Genomic DNA, 21,344 nt, shown 5'->3' with positions numbered 1-21,344 from the left:
GATCCGTGTGCTGTCTCTCTTACTCCAAGTTTGTCTCGCAGGTGAGTTCACCCCTGGATCTGATTCACATCCAAATTGGGGGCCAAATGTAGGGAACAGGGGAAGGGGGCGTTACCAGAACCTCTGCAGTGAGTCCTGGTCTCCTGTGAGCCACGGCAGCACAAGGCGAATCACAGGAAAGGTAGGCAAATGAGACTGAGAAGAAGCTGAGCTTTGGGTCTGATCAGTGCTGCTCTGGGCGGCAAAGACAAGAAGTCCTAGCTTGCAGCACCTTTTATTCAGTACATGGGGAGAAACAAATGTAACAAGTGAAAATGCAGAGTTCAGTACTTCACATTGGGATAAACAAGGTGTAACAAAAAGCTGGGGGGGGGGGGGAGCGGAATTCCTAGATCGATGAGGAACTGAGCAGATGAAGATTTGAGTCCTCCCTGGCGTCTCCCTCAGGTGTGGTCTTCTCCTGGAGAATCACAGCATCAGGGGATCACTGAAGTCTCAGTTGTGACTGGAGGATAAAATGGAATTAGGTCTTGGAGTGCCATAGCTGGCCTGTAGGCGGGAGAACCAGGCTTAATCAAATGATTTTTCCCTAAAATTATGTAGCATTGCTCCCAACAGATCACCTTGCGTTCAAGGCCAGCCTGGCTACATAGTGAGTTCAAGGCCAGCCTGAACTGCATAGTGAGACCGTCTCTCAAGAAAACAAAACAAAACAAAAATTGTATGAGGAATTTAGGCCTTGAGGGAGAAGTACTTGAGAACCTCGTCCCATGAGAAGTAGCCCACTCTCTGGCCCGTGGACCCTTTGGGGCTCGTATGCCCTGCTGCAGGGCCCTCAGGAGCAGGAGACCTGACTCAGGAGCTCCGTGCCCCAGGCTCAGGAGTGACGCGTGAGCTGGTGCCTGCTTGCTGGAGGTGTGGCAGAGGCTCTGCCCTCGGGAGTCCAGAGCCAGCTGGGCCCCGAGCTCCTGGCCCCAGGCCACCTCTGTGAGCCCTCCTGCCTGTAAGTCCCTGGCACCCGCCCTGCTTCGCCTGCAGATCTCAGCCCGCCCTCCTCGCAGCCCGGTCCCCCAGACTTTGCTGCACCACAGGGAGCCCCACACTGGCCCCAGGAGCGAGAGGGTAGAAGCTGAAACTTGCCCCTCTGGGATGAGACCCCCTCAAGTGAGAACAAGGAACCCCGGCTCCGCTCACTACCTGCGCTCTGATGCAGATGAAGACTACTCCACGCAGATCGCAAGAGCCGCTGTCAGAACCGCAGAGTTGGCAGGTGCTGGCTTGGGGGGGGGCACGGTGAGCCGAGGAGGCCACTCTGAGGAGGGAGAGAAGGTGAAAGGCCCTGCCCCAGCGCGGAGCTCCGACCCTGCTGAGGGCGTCCTCCGTTCCCTGAAAAGAGGCCCTGTGCGCCATCCCCTACCCCACGTCAGGGTGCGGGGCTCAGGCAGCCCCTTGTGCTGCACTCGGCACGTGTAATGCTGCTCCTCTTCGGAGGGCACCACCACAGCCGCCCACATCTGGAAGGTCCCGTCCCCTGCAGGCCTGGTCCCCACCAGCTCCATGTCCTGGGTCAGGTCCTCCCCATCCCGCTGCCAGGTCACGGAGATCTTGGCAGGGTAGAAGCCCAGGCCCCAGCACCTCAGGGTGACCTCACTGGAGGTGGGGTCATTGGTCACGTGATTTTTTGGCGGGGGAGGGGGTCGTCTGAGGGAAAGGGTCAGAGATAATTTAGGGAGTTTGGTTGGCCTCCCACACACCATTTGTGCAGAAATCATGTGACTGCCCATGAACTGAGGTCAATTTGCTTGGGGAGAAGGCGCACAAAACTCATGCATCAGCTGGATGCAAGGAAGTCTGCTAGGATCTACTCCTGCTCAGGCCCTGCGACAAGTGAACTGGGCCACGGCGTGAAGCTCCATCTGAAGAGAGAAAAGGAGGCTTCTGGTCCCGACCCAGAGTCAGGTCCTGAAAGGCTGTGTGGGTGGGCAGGAGGATGGGGCTTGAGAAACAATCTCTCCTGCACTGCTTGGTTCCCGTGCTGCTGGCCAGTGGCTTCCCAGAGAGCCATCCTTTCCAGCCTTGTCTCAGCTGTCCCTTCCCAGGCCAAGTGTCTGCAGAGCCCCTCCACAGACTCCCAGGGAGGCCTTCGGGACACATCGCTCACAGAATGCTTATCACGGTGCCAGCGGCAGCCAGGGCACAGGACCGCAGTCCCGCGTCTCTGTGATGTGAACAGCACCACTGTGCCAACTGCCTGTAGCCAGAGAAGCACCAGTCAGGTCCCCAGGGCCTGTGACAGCAGGGTGGCATCTGGTCAGCCCTATTTACACTGCCACACCCCTCCCATGTCAGGCAGAAACTCTGCGATTGGTCAGAGGTGCTCACTTACAGCTTGGCTTGAAAATAAACCTGGAACAAAATCAAAATACTGTGGGTTCACCAGGGTGTGTCTGGGGGTGTGAGACCAGGATAAACCCAAGAAACACCATCTTGGCCGGCAAATGAACTCCCCTCATGCCCCTCCAACTGCTTGTTCTGCTTCTGTAAACTTGCTTCATCGCTTCTCGGAAAGAGATAGTGCCTGGTGCCTCCCTTTACCGTAAATTGCCCTAATCTGACAAGACAGCAAGATAGCTGAGCTGTGAATTAACCTCCCCTTGGACTTCTCTTCTTAAAATAACACCTATAAAAGCTATGCTGCTATAACGCCCTATATAAACTGTGCTGTTCCTGGACTCAGGGCTTCACTTCGCTTAGGGAGTGGAGTCCACGCGCGTGAATAAACGCCTTTCAGTTTAACTTTGTTGTTGGTCCCAGTGTTTGGTGATTTATCGGCTCGCTTGGCACAACAGGTGGATGTCACCGTCCCTGGCAATTCTTGCTGGCTGTGCCCTCACCACTCATCAGCCTCACCTGCATTATAGGTGTGGAGGGGTCCTCAGGTGCCTCGGGTAAATCCTCACACGCTGCTCTTGATGGGTCTGGTGCATTGCTTGTTCAGGACACTAAACTCCGGCCTCTGTTCTACCTTGGGCATCCACTGCTGGGACACAGTGGTTCTGAAATCTTTTTGCTGTGGGAGCCTGGGGGAGGGAGGAGCGGAGACCCAGGTTGACTTTCCTTCCTAGAGCTGGACCAGAACCCAGACCCATCTCCAGGCTGATGGGGCTGGGAGGGAAGCCAGAAAAGAGGCAGGGGATGGAGAAGGGCCAAGACTTAGGGATCAGGTTGATGAAGAGCACAGGGGAGATGGTGAGATTGAAGCTTACTTTTAATTGTTTTTCCACCATGTATTGAAAAGACCCCTTTAATTGCCTTTGCCAAAATTCAGTTATCTATACTTGAGTGAATCTATTTCTGGCTCTATTGTGTTCCATTGCTCTATTTTTGTATCACAACCATACTGTCTGCTATCACCTTTATTGGTCTCGAATTCAAGTCTTTTAAGTCCTCCAATTGTTTTGACTATTTGTATATGACTTTCAGAATCACCCTAAAAAAGCTTAGGATTTTTACTGGTATTGGATTGGCTCTGTATTGGGCCACCAGACATCTTAAAATATTTTGTTCTCCAATTCATGAACATGACATATCTCTCCATTTACAGTGATACCTTGGTTGTCAAACTCAATTCATTCCAAATTTGTGAAATGTTCGAGAATTGAATGTATTTTTCCCTAAGAAATAATGGAAAACCAAATAATTGGTTCTGAGTCCCCAAAATTACACTTATAAATTCATTTCCCTGGACTTCAGCAAATTTCACAATGATTTCTTTAACTCTATTGTGGTCCTCACAGTTTTCCTCTTAGCTTTACTGCTGGTATCATTAATTTTCTTTGGAGCCATAGTTATAATATTTTATGCTAAAGCGCCAAAAAAAAAAAAAAAAAAAAAAGCACTACAAGGAATGTTTGACTGCACTAATACAAGTGAAGCAGGAAACAGTGAAGACCTGGCACAGATAACTCTTTAACATGAAGACAAGAGCAAAAAGCGGCTTTTAAACATGCCAGGGGCTCAGAGAGTGACTTCTGTCAGTCTCGAATAGAAGTTTGCACTTCTGTATATCGCTCTTTTTACATCTACAAAGCTTAACTCCACTGGCGTTTCCCTGGGAACATAGCAGGCAGGATTTACACAAAGCAGAGCAGTAAGGAGGGGGAGCAGAGTTCTGGCAGGACCTTCTGAGTCTGTTACGCTCTTTGGTGACAGATTATAGAAGTTGTCATGGCCACTCAGGTGCATTCTACAGAGAGCACAGTTACCTAGTTAACCCATAGTTGTCTACTAACACAATGAACCCATCGCTGGCCAATTCCATGCGGAGGGGTGGTCTCCTCTCTCACAAGTGCTCTACATCGACCAGGCAAGAGGGGTGCTTACATGGAAGTGTCAACCCTTTGTGTCGGCGGTGAGGCGAGATGCGTGACAGACTTACTGTCAGCCAAGTCAGATTTTCAGTTCAACCATCACAGTTTACAAACATGGAGCAGATTTTTTTTTTTTAACCTTTGCTGTTACAGTGGAAAGTTCAAGCTTGGAGCTGTTTGACAATTGAAGTATCAATGTATTTGGGTCTCAGAGAAGTATTTTCCCATTTTTAACATATAGACCTTTTATTGTTTTGTGAGACTTACCCTTAGTATTTTGGGTTACTTTTGTAAATAGCATTGATTTTTTTTGGGGGTGGGGGTGAGGTTGTTGAAACAGGGTCTTGCTATGTGGTTCAGACTGGCCTTGAACTCACTATGTAGCCTAGGTTGGTCTTTTTATTTATTTTTTTATTAATTTATAGGCTGGTCTTGAACTCACAATGATCCTCCTGCCTCAGCCTCTTGAGTTCTGGGATTATAGGCATGTGCCACCATGCCTGGCTAAATAGCACTGATTTTAATATAAATTTCCAATTGTGTACACAAATAACAATTTTAGTATTTATTTATTTTTTGGTACCAGAGATCAAACTCGGGACCTTGTGCTTGCGAGGCAGGTGATGGAACCACTGAACTAAATCCCCTGAGCTAAATCCCCGGCCCCAATTTTAATATTTAAAATACAACTGACTTTTGTATATTTTTTGTATCTTGCGTCCTTTGCATTCTTACTAAATCCACTTAATAGTTGTAGAAGCTTTTTAAAATGTCATAAGATTATCAACACAGAGGATAATTTCCTTAACAAAAACAATTGTACTCATTCTTTTCCAATCTGGATGCCTTTCATTTTTTTCTTGCCTTATTGAATCTGTTAGAAGATGTGAAAACTCCTGCCTCCTCACCCTTCCTGCCTTGTCTAAACACAGCAGCAGTAGCGTCCATGTTCTGTTTGCCCTTTGGCCAACAGTCTGAGCTACCTAAACATGTGATGCCCCTACATGACTCAAGAACTTGCAGGACACTCTGGAGCTCAAGTTCCAAACACAGCATTGCTTTGAGGAAGCAGGAGTGACCAGGCACTGGAGCCGTGGCCTTACTTGTGGGAGCTGCTTAATAGAACTGTCTGGTAATGAGATGTTAGACAGCATTCCACAGAAACAGAGGAAAATGGAATTAAGAGTGGAATACCCCCAGAACAACATCCAGCAAAGTGAAACAGTTAAATTTTATTTATCTGGAAGACAGGATAAATTCACTGCCGGTGACGGGAGTCTGCGGCTGCACTCTCTCCTTAGGAAGGTGGGCTGGAATGAGGGGGGCTGTGTTTGGCAGAGGCTGTGGTTTGGAATCTGGTTAGATGAGCAGAATTAGATGAACAGAATTAGTTTTCTAAGACTGTGGCACCCTTCATACCCACCAAAGCCTGCCTATGTGTCCCCTTCGGCTCTCTGTCCCCCACTATCCCTGTCCCCTGGTGTAGCCTCCATGTTCTCCACAATCTCTCACCTGCTTGGCTCCCCAGCTGCGCCTCAGGTCGGTCCCCCCAGAGCAGATGCCTAGGATCATTGAGGAAGCGCTGGCTGCGCTGGCATGTCAGGCAGGTCTGTACTGTCCAGCGCTGGCCCCGGCGGCCTGGGGTAAAAGTGGGAGAAATGGAAAGAATGTCAGGCTTATGAGAAGAAAAAGTTTTTTGCACTAGGCTTTGCTCTGTTTCTCAGTAACAATATCCCCCTGCACCCACTTTGAAGCCAAATTTCATGGTGTCTGGCCCCTGGATAAACTCCATCAATTCTCGGGAACTCTTTAAAAATGAAGTCCGTGCTAGGGATTTAGCTCAGTGGCACCTTGGCTGCTTTGCAAGCGTGAGCTCCTGAGTTCAAAGATCAAGTTCAGACTCCTCAATAAGACTTCCTAAGATCTGGCCTGCTCCCTCTGCAGCCTCATTTCCACCTCCTGGCCACCTCCAATTCCAGCCTGCTGAGCTCTCATTTCCTGGACAGCACAAGTGCTCGGCTGGCAAGGCTTGGCTACGCCCAGAATCCCTTTGCTCACTCCCCTTGTTTATCATGAACCTCACCACCACTCTCTCGAGAAACTCACCATCCCACTTCCACGGTTAAACCGTTTTTCTCCGCCATTCTGTTTTTATCTTAGTCTGTCCTCTTGGGTGTACTTTCAGTAAGAATGACGAATCTAGCACTTGACACATTGTAGAAGATATTTCTTGCGTGAATGAATGAATGAATGAATGGCGTTGGGCACCACACCCTATGCGATACCACACTGTCTTTGCACGGGAGAGGTTCCTGCTTACAGCAACATCATTTTCCTATCGCCCAGAGAAGGAGCAAAGGCCAAACCCACACCTGAGTTTGTGCAGTGCTTAAAGCAGACCTGGAAACGCCGGCCCCTGCAAAGCCAAAGCCTCCAGCACCTGGCCCGGGGGGCGTCGCTGCCTCCCACCCCCGCACCTACTCCTCCGCGGGGTACTCACGTCTCTGGCGCTGGGTGCAGGTGAGGCCCGGGATAAGAAGGGAGGAGCAGCCGCGACACAACGTCCTCTTCACCGAGGGGTCCCTGGGGAGAGAGGGGTCAGGGCAGTCGGAGCGGAGCGGAGCCGAGCCGAGCCGAGCCCCGCCCCGCCAGCCTCACTGTCGCAGCACGAGTCGCTTTGCTATGGTCTTCTCCGTGTGGCAGTAAAACCTCGCCAGCGCCTGGTTCTCGGGGTCCTGGGCGAGGACACAGTGGGCGGCCTGGGGGTGGGAAGCGGTCACTCAGGGGCCGGCTGCACCAGTCTCCCTTCCCCGAGTCGCGCCCACGAGCTCACCTGGTACAAGAAGCTGAGCCTCTGGAAAGCCTCACGGTCCTTCACCTGGCCTGCCATGGCGCCGCCGGCCCTGCCCTCGAAGGCCACGCCCCCGGCCCGCAAAGGCCTCCTGGGAAGTGTAGTATCTGGGCCCGCAAAGAGCCCCTGGGAAGTGTAGTGCCTGGGCCCTTGGCCTCGCCCACGCCTGCTTGTAAACTCCTCTCCAGGGCACATTTATGAGTTTTGGATTTCTTCCTACAGCCCTCAAATCCATGATCATATAAACTATATAAAAGCGAGAGGCTAGTGGAGGAATGGATCTTAAAACGGCTAAATATCCTCAGGAAAAGTCTGCTTTCTTTAATCAGATCGGTTGGGGAGCGGGTTACTTGACAATCAGGTAGACCTTCCGCCCTGTTCTCCTGACACCAAAGGCAGGTGCCTCAAGATTTACAGACCGAAAGAACAGTCGGTATACAATAAAAGAAACAAAACACAAAAGCACTGCTGCTCCTGAGGGTGAAAAACCTTGAGAGTGGTAGAGGGAGGCTTGTCAGTCACAAAGTGCAGCTCACTCCCACTTTTCCACTTACCAGAGACACTGTTACAGTGCTGAATACACAGCAGGAAAGCCCTCACTCTGCTAAGTGAACAGCTTCCAACTCCTAGTCTTAGGTACAGCACTGAAACCCATCAGCAGCAACCCCTGCTCCCTACTGCAGCCCACTGCACAAATGTCCACACCACACTTGCTCCTTCTATCTCGTTTTCCCGTTTCTTCTGTCTAGCAAGTTGTCTAATTCTGTTAATGACTAGCAGTCTCTGAGGTCGGAAGCAGAGGGATGCAAGCTGGAGGGGTAGAATATGACTAAACCCTGAGACAGACAGGGCAGTTTAAGTCCAAAGAGGGAGTGACCTCCCCACTCAGAACCCTGCCAGGCTGGGCAGAGAACCAGGCCTTAAGCTCTAAGGAAGGAAATGAGCAGAAACCTCCAGGTCAAGTTTCACAAAGGTCCTCACACTCAACTAGGACTTGCTGGTCAACCCAGATCTGGATCAAGTAGAGGCGAGACCCAGGAACATGTATTTTTACACCCAGTGATTCCATACATCAACATAAGGACGATCATCAACAAATTACCACACGACACAGAGGTCACTTCAGTGGATCCTTTGCTGCATATTACTTTTACCAGCCAAAGTCTCCTGCCACAAAGAACCACAGTCAAGGCACAAAGGTTAGAGGAGGAGAGGACACAGTCCTGTTGAGGTGGTAGGAGGAACCAAAATGCCTGCAGTTCACTGCAGTTTCCTGTCCGTCTTCGGTGAAGCTTACCCAAGCAGCAGACAATCCAGGTTGTTTTAGTTTGGTTTGGCATGCATTGCTTTACCTTGACAACATATGTACTTTACAGTTTGTTTTGGCCTAAAGTTAAAATGACATACATTCTCTGAAAGGGGAGATAGCAAAGAGTGAAGGATGGTGATACACACGTGAAAGGCTGTTGTGAACATTAGTTCCAGGTCAGAAACACAGGCAAAAGTAAGTTGCCTGTCTGGCCCTTCCCAACATGCATCACCCTCTTCTACCCTGTCCTCGGGTGAGAAAGACTCCATACCTTTCTTCCCCTCTGAAATGGACACCTGAGCCAGGTGACAAAGCTGACAATTGACAGCAGTGACTGGGTAACAATTTTTAAGGCCAGAACTTCAGGTAGATAAACCTTTCTCTTTCCTCTGATACCTGACTCTTTTTAAGCTCCCTTGGGAGATCAGTGGGTAGTGGGTGTGTCTTGCAGGGTCTCTCCCACCTCACCTCTGAGAGGAGCAAAGCTGTCTCTTGGAGACAGCTGTGAGGAGGCAGAGGATGAGCCAGCTCCGCTAAAGGCTAAGGCCTGGTTCTTCACTTCTACTCTCCCCTTTCCCCACATTCTTACCTCCGGCCAATTCTACTCATTACAGCAACTTACCCTGGGAACAGAAGGCTAAAGAAACCTCCTTCCCTTCATCAGTTTCTATAAATCTGTTCCTTTAGCTCTCTTCCCTAATCTTCTAACCTTCATGATGCACAAAGTCAACTTCTAGACCCAGGACAGCAACTTTCATTTATCCTTTTTCCATCTTGAGGTGCTGAGACCCCTGCAGTTTTCCTCAAGAGACAAAATCATTCTGGGTCAAAGAAGCCCCTAATGAGGCTTGCTTCCTCCTCTGGTCTCAGCAAAATGAGACCCTCCCATAGACTTTCTGTTTCTGGAAAAGCTTCTCCTGCCTTCCCAACCTGTCCTTGTGCAATTAGAAAACCTGATGGGCAGTGGAGAGATCCTCCTCTGGGGACCAGCTCCCCACTCTGACAGCAAGGAGGGAGATACAGCGGTGCTCTGTCATGCAGCCCAGTCCTACGTACTTCTCCACAGAAAGCATCCTAGAGAGCAGAGCGTTTCTCCAAGAGGACTCAGGACTGGAGCCAGGCGGACCCCAGACGTTCCAGCAGGACACAGCCCACAGCTCTTGACGCTGCCTTACCCCAGTGGATCCCACGTCCCACCCTGTCACTCCCAGTCTGTGGGCGGCCTGATGGTCAGTGGCGCAGCATTCTTCCGACCCGCCCTGATACCTGGATAGAAGAGGGGCCAAAGTTTCTCAGTGAAAGTATCAGTGAATGTGTAGATGTGTGAGCGGTCTGTGACGTTATAGAAAGACAGTGTGCCAGCCTCATAGTCTAGAAATATGCCCACTCGCTTGGGCTTCACCTTGATGTGCAAAGGGGTGAAAGGTGTTGTGGTGGCTGCGTATTTGTCCCCGTTCCACAGCCGCACCCGCCAGTAGCCAGTCTCAGGAAGTGGAGTCAGTTCACCCTTCCGACTCACAGAGTCCCGGCACACACCCACTGCCCAGTGGGTCTTGTCACCCACTTCCACCTCCCAGTAGTGTCGGCCTGAGGTGAAGCCTTCAGTAGCTAGGACACAAGGGTAGAAGGTGAAACGGCGTGGCGTGTCGGGAAGATCTCGGAGTCTGGTCTCCACAAACTTGACACTCTTACGATCCTCTGACAGGACTAGGTTAGGATGGGCGGTCTCAGGGTCCAGGGTCACATCCGCTGGCGGGAGAAGCCAGAGTGGGGAGCTAGATGAGGACGGGAATAGCTAAAGCCCCTGCCTCACCTTTCCAGCTTGCCTTCAGAGCCTGGTTTCTTCAAGGTCCCAGAACACAGGGGTGGGTTGGTTAAGGGGAGCAATGATGGCTATGCTTCCCACTGACCCTACAATAAACAACGATCTCTGGACTCTGCAGGGCTGGTAGTCCTGTTTCTGCTTCTACCTCCTCCCCATCTGACACTACCATTTACGTCATTGGATGGAGAAGTATAAGGCATTGTCTGAGGGCTGGAAAAAATAAAAGTAGAAGGATCTGGAGCAAATCAGCATTAAGGTCTCGGGCCAGGGCGAGGACGTGCCAGTCTCCTTGGAATCACCCTGGAGTATGAGTATTTTCCCTTTATAAATGTTAGTGAAACTCCCTTTCTCCCTCAAGCTGGTCCCAGCTGAGAAGGTAGCTTCTACAGTCAGTCCACAGGACGACTCGGGTAAATCACTTTCCCTTTCTGTGTGCAGATTTAGGAGAGTGTGGACCCAAGAGGAGGGAACATGTGAGGCCTCGTCGCATTCTGAGCTCTGGGGCTCAGGATGAGACTGAAGGCAGGCAGGGGCAGCAGTGGATGTGGGCACAAAACAGCCGGAACCTATGTCGGGTAGATCTAAGGGGTTTCTTCTCCTTGCTGATTCCTTCTACTAGTTTTCTTCTGGGAACAACTCACCAATTAGCTGTTTAAGAATTTTCCTTAGGGCAAAGTACTGTCGGGGGAAACTGCTGAAGTTCTTTTCCAGCTCTATGGACACTGACGTCACCTCCATGGTCTTCACCTTCTCACATCTAGGAGGGATAAGGAGGTGGGGAAGAAAGGGCAGGGTCAGGGGAGTCCAGCCAAGTGAGTATTCAGATGGTTGATCTTTAGGGAGAAACCGAAACTGTCCACTTCCCACTTCCTCCCAGGAGAATTGCTTTCTTTCATTGTCTGTGAAAGTTACAGGGCTAGGCAGACCTCTATCTTGAAAATGAGCCTCAGGACTTTCTGGGGGGATTCTTATCTTCCATGCAAATGGATAATCCCCCTCTCAACCCCTGCCTCTCTATCTTGTTAGGATACAGTTTATCCACAGGGACAAACAGACTCTGGTTTTACTACATCATTCTCCTTCCCAACCAAGTCTTGATGTTTGAGGGGAAAAACATAAGGAATGATTACTCCTAATGATTTGTTCTCTATCTGGCTTCAGGGGTAAAAGGGCCTTTTTCTTTTTCTTTTGTGGTACCAGGGATTGAACTCAGGTCCTTGCACTTGCGAGGCAGGCGGTGGAACCACTGAGCTGAACCCGGGCGCAAAGGGCCTTTTTCTATAACCTACCAAGACACTGGCTGACTTCGCAATCCTAACTCCCACCAACTCAGGACTGGATTCCCTAGCCTCTAAGCCAAGGCCTAATTTACTCAAAGAGATACAAGAATCACTTACTTTTCCAGGGTACTTTTGACATCCTAGAGGAATGAGAAAAAAAGAAAGATTGGTCCTGGTATTCAAGGGTCCTGAAGGCAAAAGGTTCCCCTTCCTCCCAAAAGTTCTAGGTCTATAAAATAGGCACAGGGCAAACGGAGTCACAGTGCGACAGGAGATCCAGAGGGACCTGAGTGCATTTCTTTTAACCTAACCCTCACTTTCCACTGTCAGCCCTCACGAAGCTTTGTGATTTATATCTTGTCCCAACGGTTCCTTGTATGTTTGTCTGTGCTTCTTAAGGGTACCAGGACCTTCTCGCAAGGGACAGGAATTGTGTCTGCTCTTCGCTCTGCCCCCAAGTACCAACCACACATCCCAGTCTCCTCGAGGATCAGCACGGATAATGCTAGACTGGCAGTACAGGAACAAACCGAACTTTCCCACTGTGGTTTGGTAGCCCCTGTGGGGCACTGGTTAGTAAACATAAATGTGTGCCAATCCTGGTTTGGGAATACTTGGGGTTCAGAAGACAAAGAAGACAAATCTCTGCCCTGCGCGGATTTCCCAGTTTAATGTGAACAGCAGAACACACAGACACAAAAGGACAAAGGAATAAACACCAAGCAATACATGACATGCGAATGCACAATGAAGCCTCTCTGGCTCCACTGCTGGTGCTCTGGTCTCTGCGCTAAGAGACTGTTCTCTGCGGCTTGCTAACATCAGGAATCTGCTTGGGAGAACCCCACACCCTAGCGGCATCACTGATGAACAAACACAGTGTTATTTACACATAACTGCAAATGTCCTTTAAAGTCCTCTTTTTTAGCACTAGAAAAATCAAGCTCTAGAACTGAAAAGTAATGGTAACTGCATTTACACAATTAGAATGCAGCTTACACTAAGCAGATCAGACGACTTCTCTCAAAGGAGTCCATTTTTCTTTTGGTACAAATTCCTTTGGTACAACATAATTGTTGACAAGACAGTAACACAAAAATGATTAGAAGGGCATGGGAGAAACCAGAGAAACCTTTCTGTAGAAAAAGATCCTCTGCGTCTGTCTGGAAGAGCTGTACTCCGGGAAGCAAAGCGGGAGGCTGAGCGGCCGCCCTGGGCAAAGCTACACTGCGCATGCGCGACCCGAGGGGCTATGCAGGGGCCAAGGGCGAACCTTAAGCATCTCGAAGCCCGACTGAAGGCACTTGCCCTCCACCTCGGCAGCGAGGTGGGCCAGGTCCCGGCGCTTGTCCCCGAGGTGAGCGGCATTTTCTCGGAGTCGCTGTAGGATGTCCTGCTCCTCCTCCTCCAGTCGTGAGAGCAAAATCTGCTGCTCTTCATCCAGCCGTCTATGAAGCTCTTCAAACTCCTTTAAAATCTGCTGCCGGCGACTTTCCACAAGCCTCTGAGGAAAGAGGAGGGCTTGGGTTAGGTCGGCAGGGAGGCCATGCGAGGCCCACAGACTTCCACGCCCCTGGGCACAGTCCGCCAGGCCCCTCGCTCTTCCCCACTGGAAGCCTCTCCCAAGCCTCTCCGTGAAGACGCCACCACCCCCATCAGCCCGGGACAGCCTGGGGAGAAAGAACATGGAAAAAAAAAATCAGCCTTTTTCTTCAGGAAATTAAGTTCTCAAAAGGTTTAATACAATATATTGAAGAAATAAGAACTCACTAATATGACAGCTACTATTACAGAGGTATTTCTGCTATTCCCAACCCCACAGTGTAACTTATGCAATCTGTTAAGAAAAAGTACAAATACTAGAAAAGTTAAAGACAAGAGTGTCATTTGCATAAGAATAGAAACTGATAAAAACCAGAGAGCTAGAGTCCTATCAGAATCAGTAAGAGTGTAACGGGTTGTTACAATGTATGTAGATTGAAGGGCCAAATCTGTTAAATAGTTTCAAGTCACTTCAAAGAATTGGCAGTTCCCATTCCAGTAACAAGTTCTGAAAGTTTGTTAATAAATTAGCTGTTTGAAATTTGAAACACACTTTGCCTATGCCAGCACATGGACTTAAACCTCTAATGTGCTTTGTGTTTGGTGGTGGACTGGGGATTGAACCCAGGGCTTTTGCAATGAGCTGCACCCTCAGCCCTTTTTAATAGTTTTTTAAAATTTTGAGACAGGGTCTAAGTCGCTCAGGCTGGGCCTGAATTTGTTAACTTCCTGTCTCAGCCTCCCAAGTGCTGGGATTACAGATGTGCACCAACACCTTTAATATGCTTACCCTTGATCAAGCCCAGCATCTCTGGATTTCAAGCTAGTTTCCAGGTGCACACATTTGCCCTGACGTGAAATACAACCTGTATGTGTGTGTGTGTGTGTGCACCAGCGTGTTTATGGGTGATGTACAGGTATTTCCTCAACTCTCTCTTTTTCTAGTACTAGGGATCAAACTCAGGACTCTGTGCTTGCCAGGCAGGCGTGGCACCACTGAGCTACATCCCTGGCCCGTGCATAGGTGCTTGAGGACTCATAACAGTGCCAAATGGGAAACAATAAGCCTCCTTCTTACAAACCCACACTCTCTTCTCTTTCTTCACTCTACATTTGTGGAGAGTGGTTCTTTCTTTTGTTTGTTTTCTGGTACTGAGGATCAAACTCAGGACCTTGCGATTTCAGGGCAGGCTGCAGCAGTGGAGTGGTTCTAAATTAGGGTCTGTACCTCTGAAGACAGATGAGACATCAGGGTACTTTCTGTCTGCTACGTCAGGGGTGCCAGCACTTGTAAAGTGAGACAATCCTGCATGACGAACTGTCCTGCATCATATTCTGATAGATATTAAAAATATAAGTCTGGACTTCAAGGCAACTTTGTATATAAGGACAGAGGAATTCTTACATGATTTATAGATTTATAAAAACTCCTAGAAAGGCTAAATAAAACTCATTAAAATTGTGTTTTCTTGGGCCAGGGATTTAGCTCAGTGGTTGTGCCGCCTGCTGTGGAAGCTCAAGGACCCAAGTTTGATCCCCTGTACCAAAAAAAAAAAAAAAAAAAAAAAAAGAATTAAAACTGTGTTTTCTTAAAACTTTACAGGAAGTTATTATTTTGAAAAATCATGTCACTAAGAACTAAGCTGCTTGCGCTGTGTGAGTCACACTATGACACATCAACCTTTGTCTGAACACTTTATCTATTGCATTGTTGATTATGTCACATTTAGGTAGGGATAAGCCTATAACTACACTGTAGTCTTTTGGGGCAGTAATGGCCCAATACTTTTACATCAAATTTTGGTATAAATTACTTCTATGGTAATATCTGGTGGTCATGCTAGACTCTTTAAAATTATGTAGGTTATTTTATCCATAATTTTCACTTTGGCATAGTTAATTACAATTTTTATTTTTTTCTGTGCTAGGGCTGAAAAGTCATACTATGCAAGTGCTCTGATACTGAGCTGCACCTCCAGCCCCTGCAAGCTGTTTTTAAAGGGGGCGCTGAATCTGATTCCGGAGGTAGGATCAGGGCGAGGGACAAAGAAGAAATCAAATGGTTACAAAAGGAATGTTTTGTGTCACAGTTTCAGAGACAACTGAAATAACTTATAATAAAAAAATGATAGCTGGTAAGCTTTTAGAAGATTTTATCTCCCTTTCTTTTTTTTTTTTTTTTCGGTCCAGGGGATCGAACTCCGGTCCTTGCGCTTGCACAGCAGGCAGTGAAACCACTGAGCTAAATCCCTGCCCCTCCCTTTCTATACTTTTGTTTCGTCTTTTTTTTTTTTTTTGAGATAAGGTCTCCCTAGTAGTTCAGGCTGGCCTCAAACTCAGTGGTCCTCCTGCCTCCGTCTCCTGAGTGCTAGGATTATAGGTGGGTGCCACCATGCCCAGCTTCCCTTTCTACACTTTACCTTCTAGAAAGCGATCAATAGAAAAAGGAAAATCAATGACTGGAAATAAGCTCCATTTTTACATGCTTTTAATTTCTCAGGTGCCCTCCAAAAGGACAATGAACTTTTGTTTAAAAAAGCTTATCTCAGGCCGGGGATTTAGCTCAGTGGCACTGCTCCAGCCTCCTAAGCGTAAGGTCCTGAGTTTGATCCCTGGTAACAAAAATAAATAAATAAAAAAAATAGAAAACCTTATCTTTGTGCTGAAAGTTAGGTCACATTTTAAAATTCAAATGTTTGCTTTGGTAAAATAAAGCACTAAAATGATAATACTGTACTTGCTTTCTGTTGAAATATTGCCTTTTATTTTAATAAATATTAGTATTTCTACTTTAAAACCATATTTAATTTATTTTTCATGTCTAATTTCTTGAGTGCCAACTCCCAACACTCACTACTTCTGGAGGCCTTTAACAAGGTCAGGTTTCTGTGCTGTCCATGAATTTGCAGCTGTGCTTTTTGTGCCATGTCCTTACCTATTTTCTCCATCTGACTTTAAACTCAAAGAGGACAGGGACTGTATCTATGCTCGCTATGGTTCTCCAGTGTCAAGTGCAGAGTTCGGCCTACTCCTGGAGCTGAACAGATATCTGCTGACGCATGAGGAACTGGTGCCCTTGGTTTTGCCACTTTCTGGGTGTATGGGTCTTTGGCCAGACACTTAGCCAAGTCCTGTTTCTTTGTGTGGGGCGGTAATACCTACCTTACAGAGAATCTAAGTCTACCCGCATCAGAGGTGGCCTCAGGGTCTTCTCCTTGTCTTGCAGCTTCTCTATGGCCCACTTGTCCCAAGTCTGGCCTGAACTCTTAGACCTCCAACCTGGGCAGAACCCTAAGACTTAGTACAACCTTGACAATTTGGAATGTCATGGACACCCCATAAATTAATGCACAGAACTCAATACTAGTTATTATTTTTGCTACTACCACTACTAATGATTTTCACTGTCAAATAGAAAAAATAATGTAATACTCAAATACCATGCTACAAATAAGGTAATGTTATGAAAAGGATGTAAAATTTAATGAAATTTAAGAAAGTTAATTTCTAAAGGGCCAGGAAAGATTGCACAAGAAGGAACCTTTATCTCAGGATGGATCCCAGGTGAAAAATAGATTCTATAGGTGGAGGACAGGGATGGGAATGTGGCCCTAACATTACTGGGCAGTTCTCTAAGCTCTTGGTGAGTCCCCAACCTGATTCTTCTTTGTGAACTTTCTAGATAATTCTCTTCTTAATCCCTCTAAGAAACTTCTATCCTTATTTTTATTTTTTTGAAACAGGGTCTTGCTATGTAGTTCAGGCTGGCCTTGAACTCACTATGTAGCCCATGCTGGCCTTGAACTTGTGGCAATCCTTCTGCCTAAGTCTCCCGAGTGCCAGGATTACAGGTGTGCACCGTCTTTGGACTATCTTTGCATTCTAGCAGAGACCAAGGGGCAAGAGCTCCCTCAACTCACCAGATGTAAAATATTTTATCTGTTCCCTTAACGTTCTTATCCACAATCCTTAATTCATGACAAGTAATTTAGGTACAGAATTTAATGACAACCAAGCCTAATACAATGTCATCACTTTTGAAAGAACGCTATTTTTCTAATAAACCAGAACTGTATTCATTAAATTGGCGGATAAAATAAAGTGGGGTTGATTCCCTCACAGGCAAACACCCTGCAGAGCAGACTGAATGGGATCACCTGCCTTTACCTTGAGCTCCCCAGGCTTCTTCTCTTCCGAGGACTTGCAACGGGTGATTTCCTGAAGCTTCTGCTCCAGCGGCTCCAGGCACTTCTGCAGTTTCTCCTGAGGTAGCAGGGAAGTGGAGAGGTGACATGTGGGCTGGGTGGTAAATTTGTTGCTTAGAGGTTGACCTTTTGTTTTATTATCATTTTGTGGTGCTGGGGATTAAACCCAGGCATGCCAGGCAGGTGCTCTACCACTGAACTTCGGCTCCAACTTCACTGTTTTGAACCATTGGTTTCCATCCTACCCAGCTCACTGCCTCGTGACCCAACCCCTTCCATGCCAGTAATCTGAGATGTGGACTTCCTCCTCTCCACCACCAGCCCCCCTGCTTAGCGACTTTCCTCCTCTTGAATCTGATAGTTTTTGTGCTGCTACCAATTCTGTGTCCTTTCCCAACTTTGCTCATTTCTTTTTTTTTTTTTTTGGTACCAGGGACCGAACTCGGGTCCTTGTGCTTGTGCAGCTGGCGGCAAAACCACTGAGCTAAATCCCCGGCCCTCAACTTTACTCATTTCTTATGGACAACTGTCAAAGCTCCCCACAACCATTTTTTGGTGGTGGTGCTAGGGATTGAACCCATATACTTGTTCATGTGAAGCATGTGCTCTTCCTCTGAGCCACATCTCCAGCCCAAAGCTACTTTTTGTACCCTTATATTATTCCCTTCTTTAAACCTGACCTCACATTCAACTCCCACCACTTATAAATAAAATTAAAACTTGATTCTTTACACCATAAATTGACCTCAAGATTTTGTTAACACAGTTAAACAAAATAAACGACACAGTGCTAAGACACCAAAATCTCCAGTTTCTATTACTCAGGCATTTACACTGTGTCCCAGTGGTAAGTTAAGGCAGATGCCACATTACCTATTATTTGAGGAAGATGCAAGCGACAAACCGATCCAGCTTGGTCTAGCGGGAACAGTCTGAAGTGATGTCACCTGCTCCAACATAGTACCAGTGGGAAAACAAGGAGTATCTCTAGCAGGGAGATCAAATGAAAAACCCCAAATCTTTTCAGTTCTTCCTAAGTTTGATCTTCTCCATATGGATTCATTCATTCATGAAACATATGATATATTCCAAGACCACACATACCAATATTCACCTATAAGATTTAAATGTGTTGCAAAAATTCTGGTGTGCTCCCCTCACTGTTCTCTATGTAGAGGAAAACTGATCAGCTGTACTGCGTATCCCGTATATGCAGCTCTGGAACTAGAGTGAGGACCAGACGGTCTTGCCCTTGGGAACTTAACCCAGGAAGCGTGCCAAACTCTGCTGCTCCTCCCTCCTTCCCCACATTGGCATCATCTGTCTGGCTGCCCACCTTGTATTCCTGTGTCGCATCATCCAGTGGCACGACAGTGTGGGCCCGGTGGGTGTGGGAAATGGCACATATCAAACACACAGCTTCCTGGTCCTCATAGCAGAAGAGGCCGAGAGCCTCCTGGTGCTGGGGGCAGAGGCTCTCATCCCGAATCTTCCTCTTGACAGCCTGGAGTTGCTTGGCAATTTCTACCATACTGCCCAGTTGCCTATTGGGCCGGAGACTGCGATAGCGGGATGTCTTCCGACAGACAGGACAGGGGAAGTCCCTCTCTAGGTCCTCCCACCAGCGAGTGATGCAAGCTTTGCAGAAGTTATGTCCACACTCAATGATGACCGGCTCCTTCAGATACTCCAGGCACACGGAGCAGCTGGCCTCCACTTGTAAGTTCTCCAGAGCCGCAGCTGTGGAGGCCGCAGAGGCCCCCGCCTCTAACAGACTTGTCTCTTCCATTATTTAACTTGAGGGTGGAGAAGGAGACAGAGAAAGAAATATTAGTTGAAGGTTGAATTTTTTTTTTCTTTTGTGTCTTTGGCCTGACATTTGCTCCCATGTTAGAGATTAACTCCACATCTAGCCCAACTTGCTATTTTCCATCTTTTCTCCTACTAGATTCTTATCTGTCTCCATTTTCCAAATTTGTGACTTCCTACCATCAACCCCCTTTGTTCTCTTCAGTAAACTGACACACAGCCTTCAATCTTTGTTTTACTTCTGCTCGCTCTTATTAGAAACACAGGCTTCCTTTAACGCTAGCCTAGATACTTACCCTGGCCCAAGCTCATTTAACTTCTGTCTTAGATCCAGTAGTTCTAAACCACTGTATCCTACTTTGATATTTTTAAAAATAATAAATGGAGTGTAGGAAGTGAGAAGTACCATGTAAAGCAAAGTGTGAAGATTTCTTAAGTTGGATGTATTTTAAAGTTTAATGTCACAGAAGAGATTAATTATAACAGTCCATTAGAACCTAAACTTGATTCTCTGCTATTCCTTTTTTTCAAAGGGTAAATAAATTCAATGAGTTAAGCAGCGGTAACAATCTCTTTTCAGGAAAATCTGAAATGTTTCACATGTCTCATTTCTTCTGGTGTACATCTGGAATTGCTGAACACTGACAAACACACAGCGATTCTAAAGAGCACACTACTGAGCCTACTTTATGGACAATGATTCTTTTTCGGTACCGAGAATCAAACTCAGGGGCTCACACCTGCCAGGCAGGCAACACAACCACTGAGCTACATCCCCTGCCCCCGGCAATGAACTTTTGAAGAGTGTGTGGACAAGTCTTTTATTGTAAATATTAAGCAGTGACTAGTCTTTCAAAATAGACATTGAAAACTAATTCCTTTGGACATACCAACTAACAGACTCGGGAGTGGTTCGGAATTAAAACAGGCACTCAAATCTCCCTCAGGTGAAGCCTTAAACTTTGACATATATCGGACTGATTTATAAAAGAGAAGGTTGGTCTCCCCACTCCATCCTGAAAGCATCAAAACTTTTATCCATGAATAAGTCGATTTCTCTATGCCCATACTCCCTTCCACTCCCCTGCCAAGGGGACTGGACCAAAGGAAGGTTGGTACTGATGGAGAACTGGCCACACAATGAGTTGGGTTAACGATGATTACTCCTGTACATTGATGGCACATATGAAAGTGTTTAATTTGGAGTAGGAAGTGGGAAATCATTTTGGCCTGAGTTTTTCCCCTCAGTATCAGGAGAGAAGTTCGGTCGGCTAATTTGCCTCTACCCATTAGAATCCAGCTCTGACTGGCGATTCTGCGCCTTTGCCAGTCTTCTAGACTTTGGTGGCCTTCTCGCCCGGATGATCTCAATAGTGTGCACACTTAGGGACCAGGAGGGACTGGACTGGCAAGGAGGTGGTGAGAGAGAGATGGGGAGCTTTAGTGAAGAAGGGAGCGGACTTGGGGGTTGAGAAATGGGGAAGGCAGCCGAGTTTAGGCCTGGGGTGTCTCTGGGTCGTCCTTCCTCTCCCTCGGTTCCCGTCTCAGTAGAAGGGCGAACTTCGGGGACGTCCTCATTTTGTTTCTATCACTGTTCAGGTTCCACCTTGCGGCCCTCTCCTGAGCGTGGTCCGCAACTGTCCCACCCGAGTCCGTCTTCTCCCGCCACAGCTGAGGCAGGGGGATGCGAGGGGATCGTGGACGCGTCGCGGCGGCTGGAGGGAGGGACGGTGTCCAGGCGAGGGGACAAGGCAGGAGGCGGCCGAGCCCGTCATGCGGGCGTCGGTCTCACCCGTGCAACTCGCGGCGCGGGACCGGACCGGCGGGGTAGCCAAGCAACGCCGGACGCGCTGACGTCGCCGGGGCGGCAAACGTCCGCGCGGGCCCGGCGGGCGGAGGCGCCGTGGTTACGTGCGGGGGCCGCTGACGCAGTCGCGGGCGCGGGGACACGGCGTGCGGAGCCGGCCGCGGGGCAGGCGGCGGGGCGGCACCTACCTTCCCGGCCGCGGGTGCGGGAGCCGCCGGAGCGCTGCCTCCTCCTCCTGCCTCCGCCCCGCGCCCCCGCCCCGCGGCGCGACACACAATGCTCGCCGGAAGCGGAAGCCGCGTCGCGCGCCGAGTCTGAGGGAGCCGGGCGTCGGCGGGGGCTGGCG

The 21,344-nt window shown here is 48.4% G+C and overlaps 2 protein-coding genes across 9 annotated transcripts; both read right to left on the bottom strand.

Moving 5' to 3' along the window:
* Positions 1-198: 198 nt before the first annotated feature.
* Positions 199-7,416, bottom strand: Rpp21 (ribonuclease P subunit p21). Of its 4 annotated transcripts, XR_002395786.2 has the most exons (7): positions 7,204-7,416; positions 7,029-7,129; positions 6,871-6,953; positions 5,883-6,008; positions 2,911-3,080; positions 1,198-1,312; positions 205-505 (listed from the first exon to the last, which is right to left on the bottom strand). XR_002395786.2 is itself a non-coding variant. In XM_087210390.1 (5 exons), exons 1-5 carry the CDS (start codon positions 7,414-7,416, stop codon positions 3,022-3,024), a joined length of 582 nt encoding a protein of 193 aa, XP_087066516.1. In that variant the 3' UTR covers positions 535-3,021. The 4 variants fall into 4 exon arrangements, 2 of the variants coding, with proteins under 2 accessions (XP_087066516.1, XP_004847160.1); XR_002395785.2 differs by having other exon boundaries at positions 199-505; positions 1,198-3,080; XM_087210390.1 differs by lacking the exon at positions 205-505 and having other exon boundaries at positions 535-3,080.
* On the bottom strand, positions 5,583-21,325 carry Trim39 (tripartite motif containing 39). 5 transcript variants are annotated; one of them, XR_015450975.1, is made up of 12 exons: positions 21,187-21,325; positions 18,719-19,178; positions 17,345-17,440; positions 12,909-13,139; positions 11,753-11,775; positions 10,997-11,112; positions 7,204-10,279; positions 7,029-7,129; positions 6,871-6,953; positions 6,477-6,575; positions 5,883-6,008; positions 5,583-5,725 (listed from the first exon to the last, which is right to left on the bottom strand). XR_015450975.1 is itself a non-coding variant. In XM_021260181.2 (7 exons), the coding sequence occupies exons 2-7, from the start codon at positions 19,169-19,171 to the stop codon at positions 9,732-9,734; spliced, it is 1,467 nt and encodes a 488-aa protein (XP_021115840.1). In that variant the 5' UTR covers positions 19,172-19,178; positions 20,082-21,152; the 3' UTR covers positions 8,341-9,731. The 5 variants fall into 5 exon arrangements, 2 of the variants coding, with proteins under 2 accessions (XP_021115840.1, XP_087066510.1); XR_015450974.1 differs by having other exon boundaries at positions 6,871-7,129; XR_015450976.1 differs by lacking the exon at positions 7,029-7,129.
* Positions 21,326-21,344: the final 19 nt, after the last annotated feature.

Source organism: Heterocephalus glaber, unplaced genomic scaffold, assembly GCF_053883595.1.
Source record: "Heterocephalus glaber isolate CG9 unplaced genomic scaffold, H.glaber_assembly_v1.0 deba00001141, whole genome shotgun sequence".
In the NCBI taxonomy this organism is placed as follows: domain Eukaryota; kingdom Metazoa; phylum Chordata; class Mammalia; order Rodentia; family Bathyergidae; genus Heterocephalus; species Heterocephalus glaber.
Note: the sequence above shows the minus strand (reverse complement) of the source record. Positions and strands in the feature narration are given on the sequence as shown.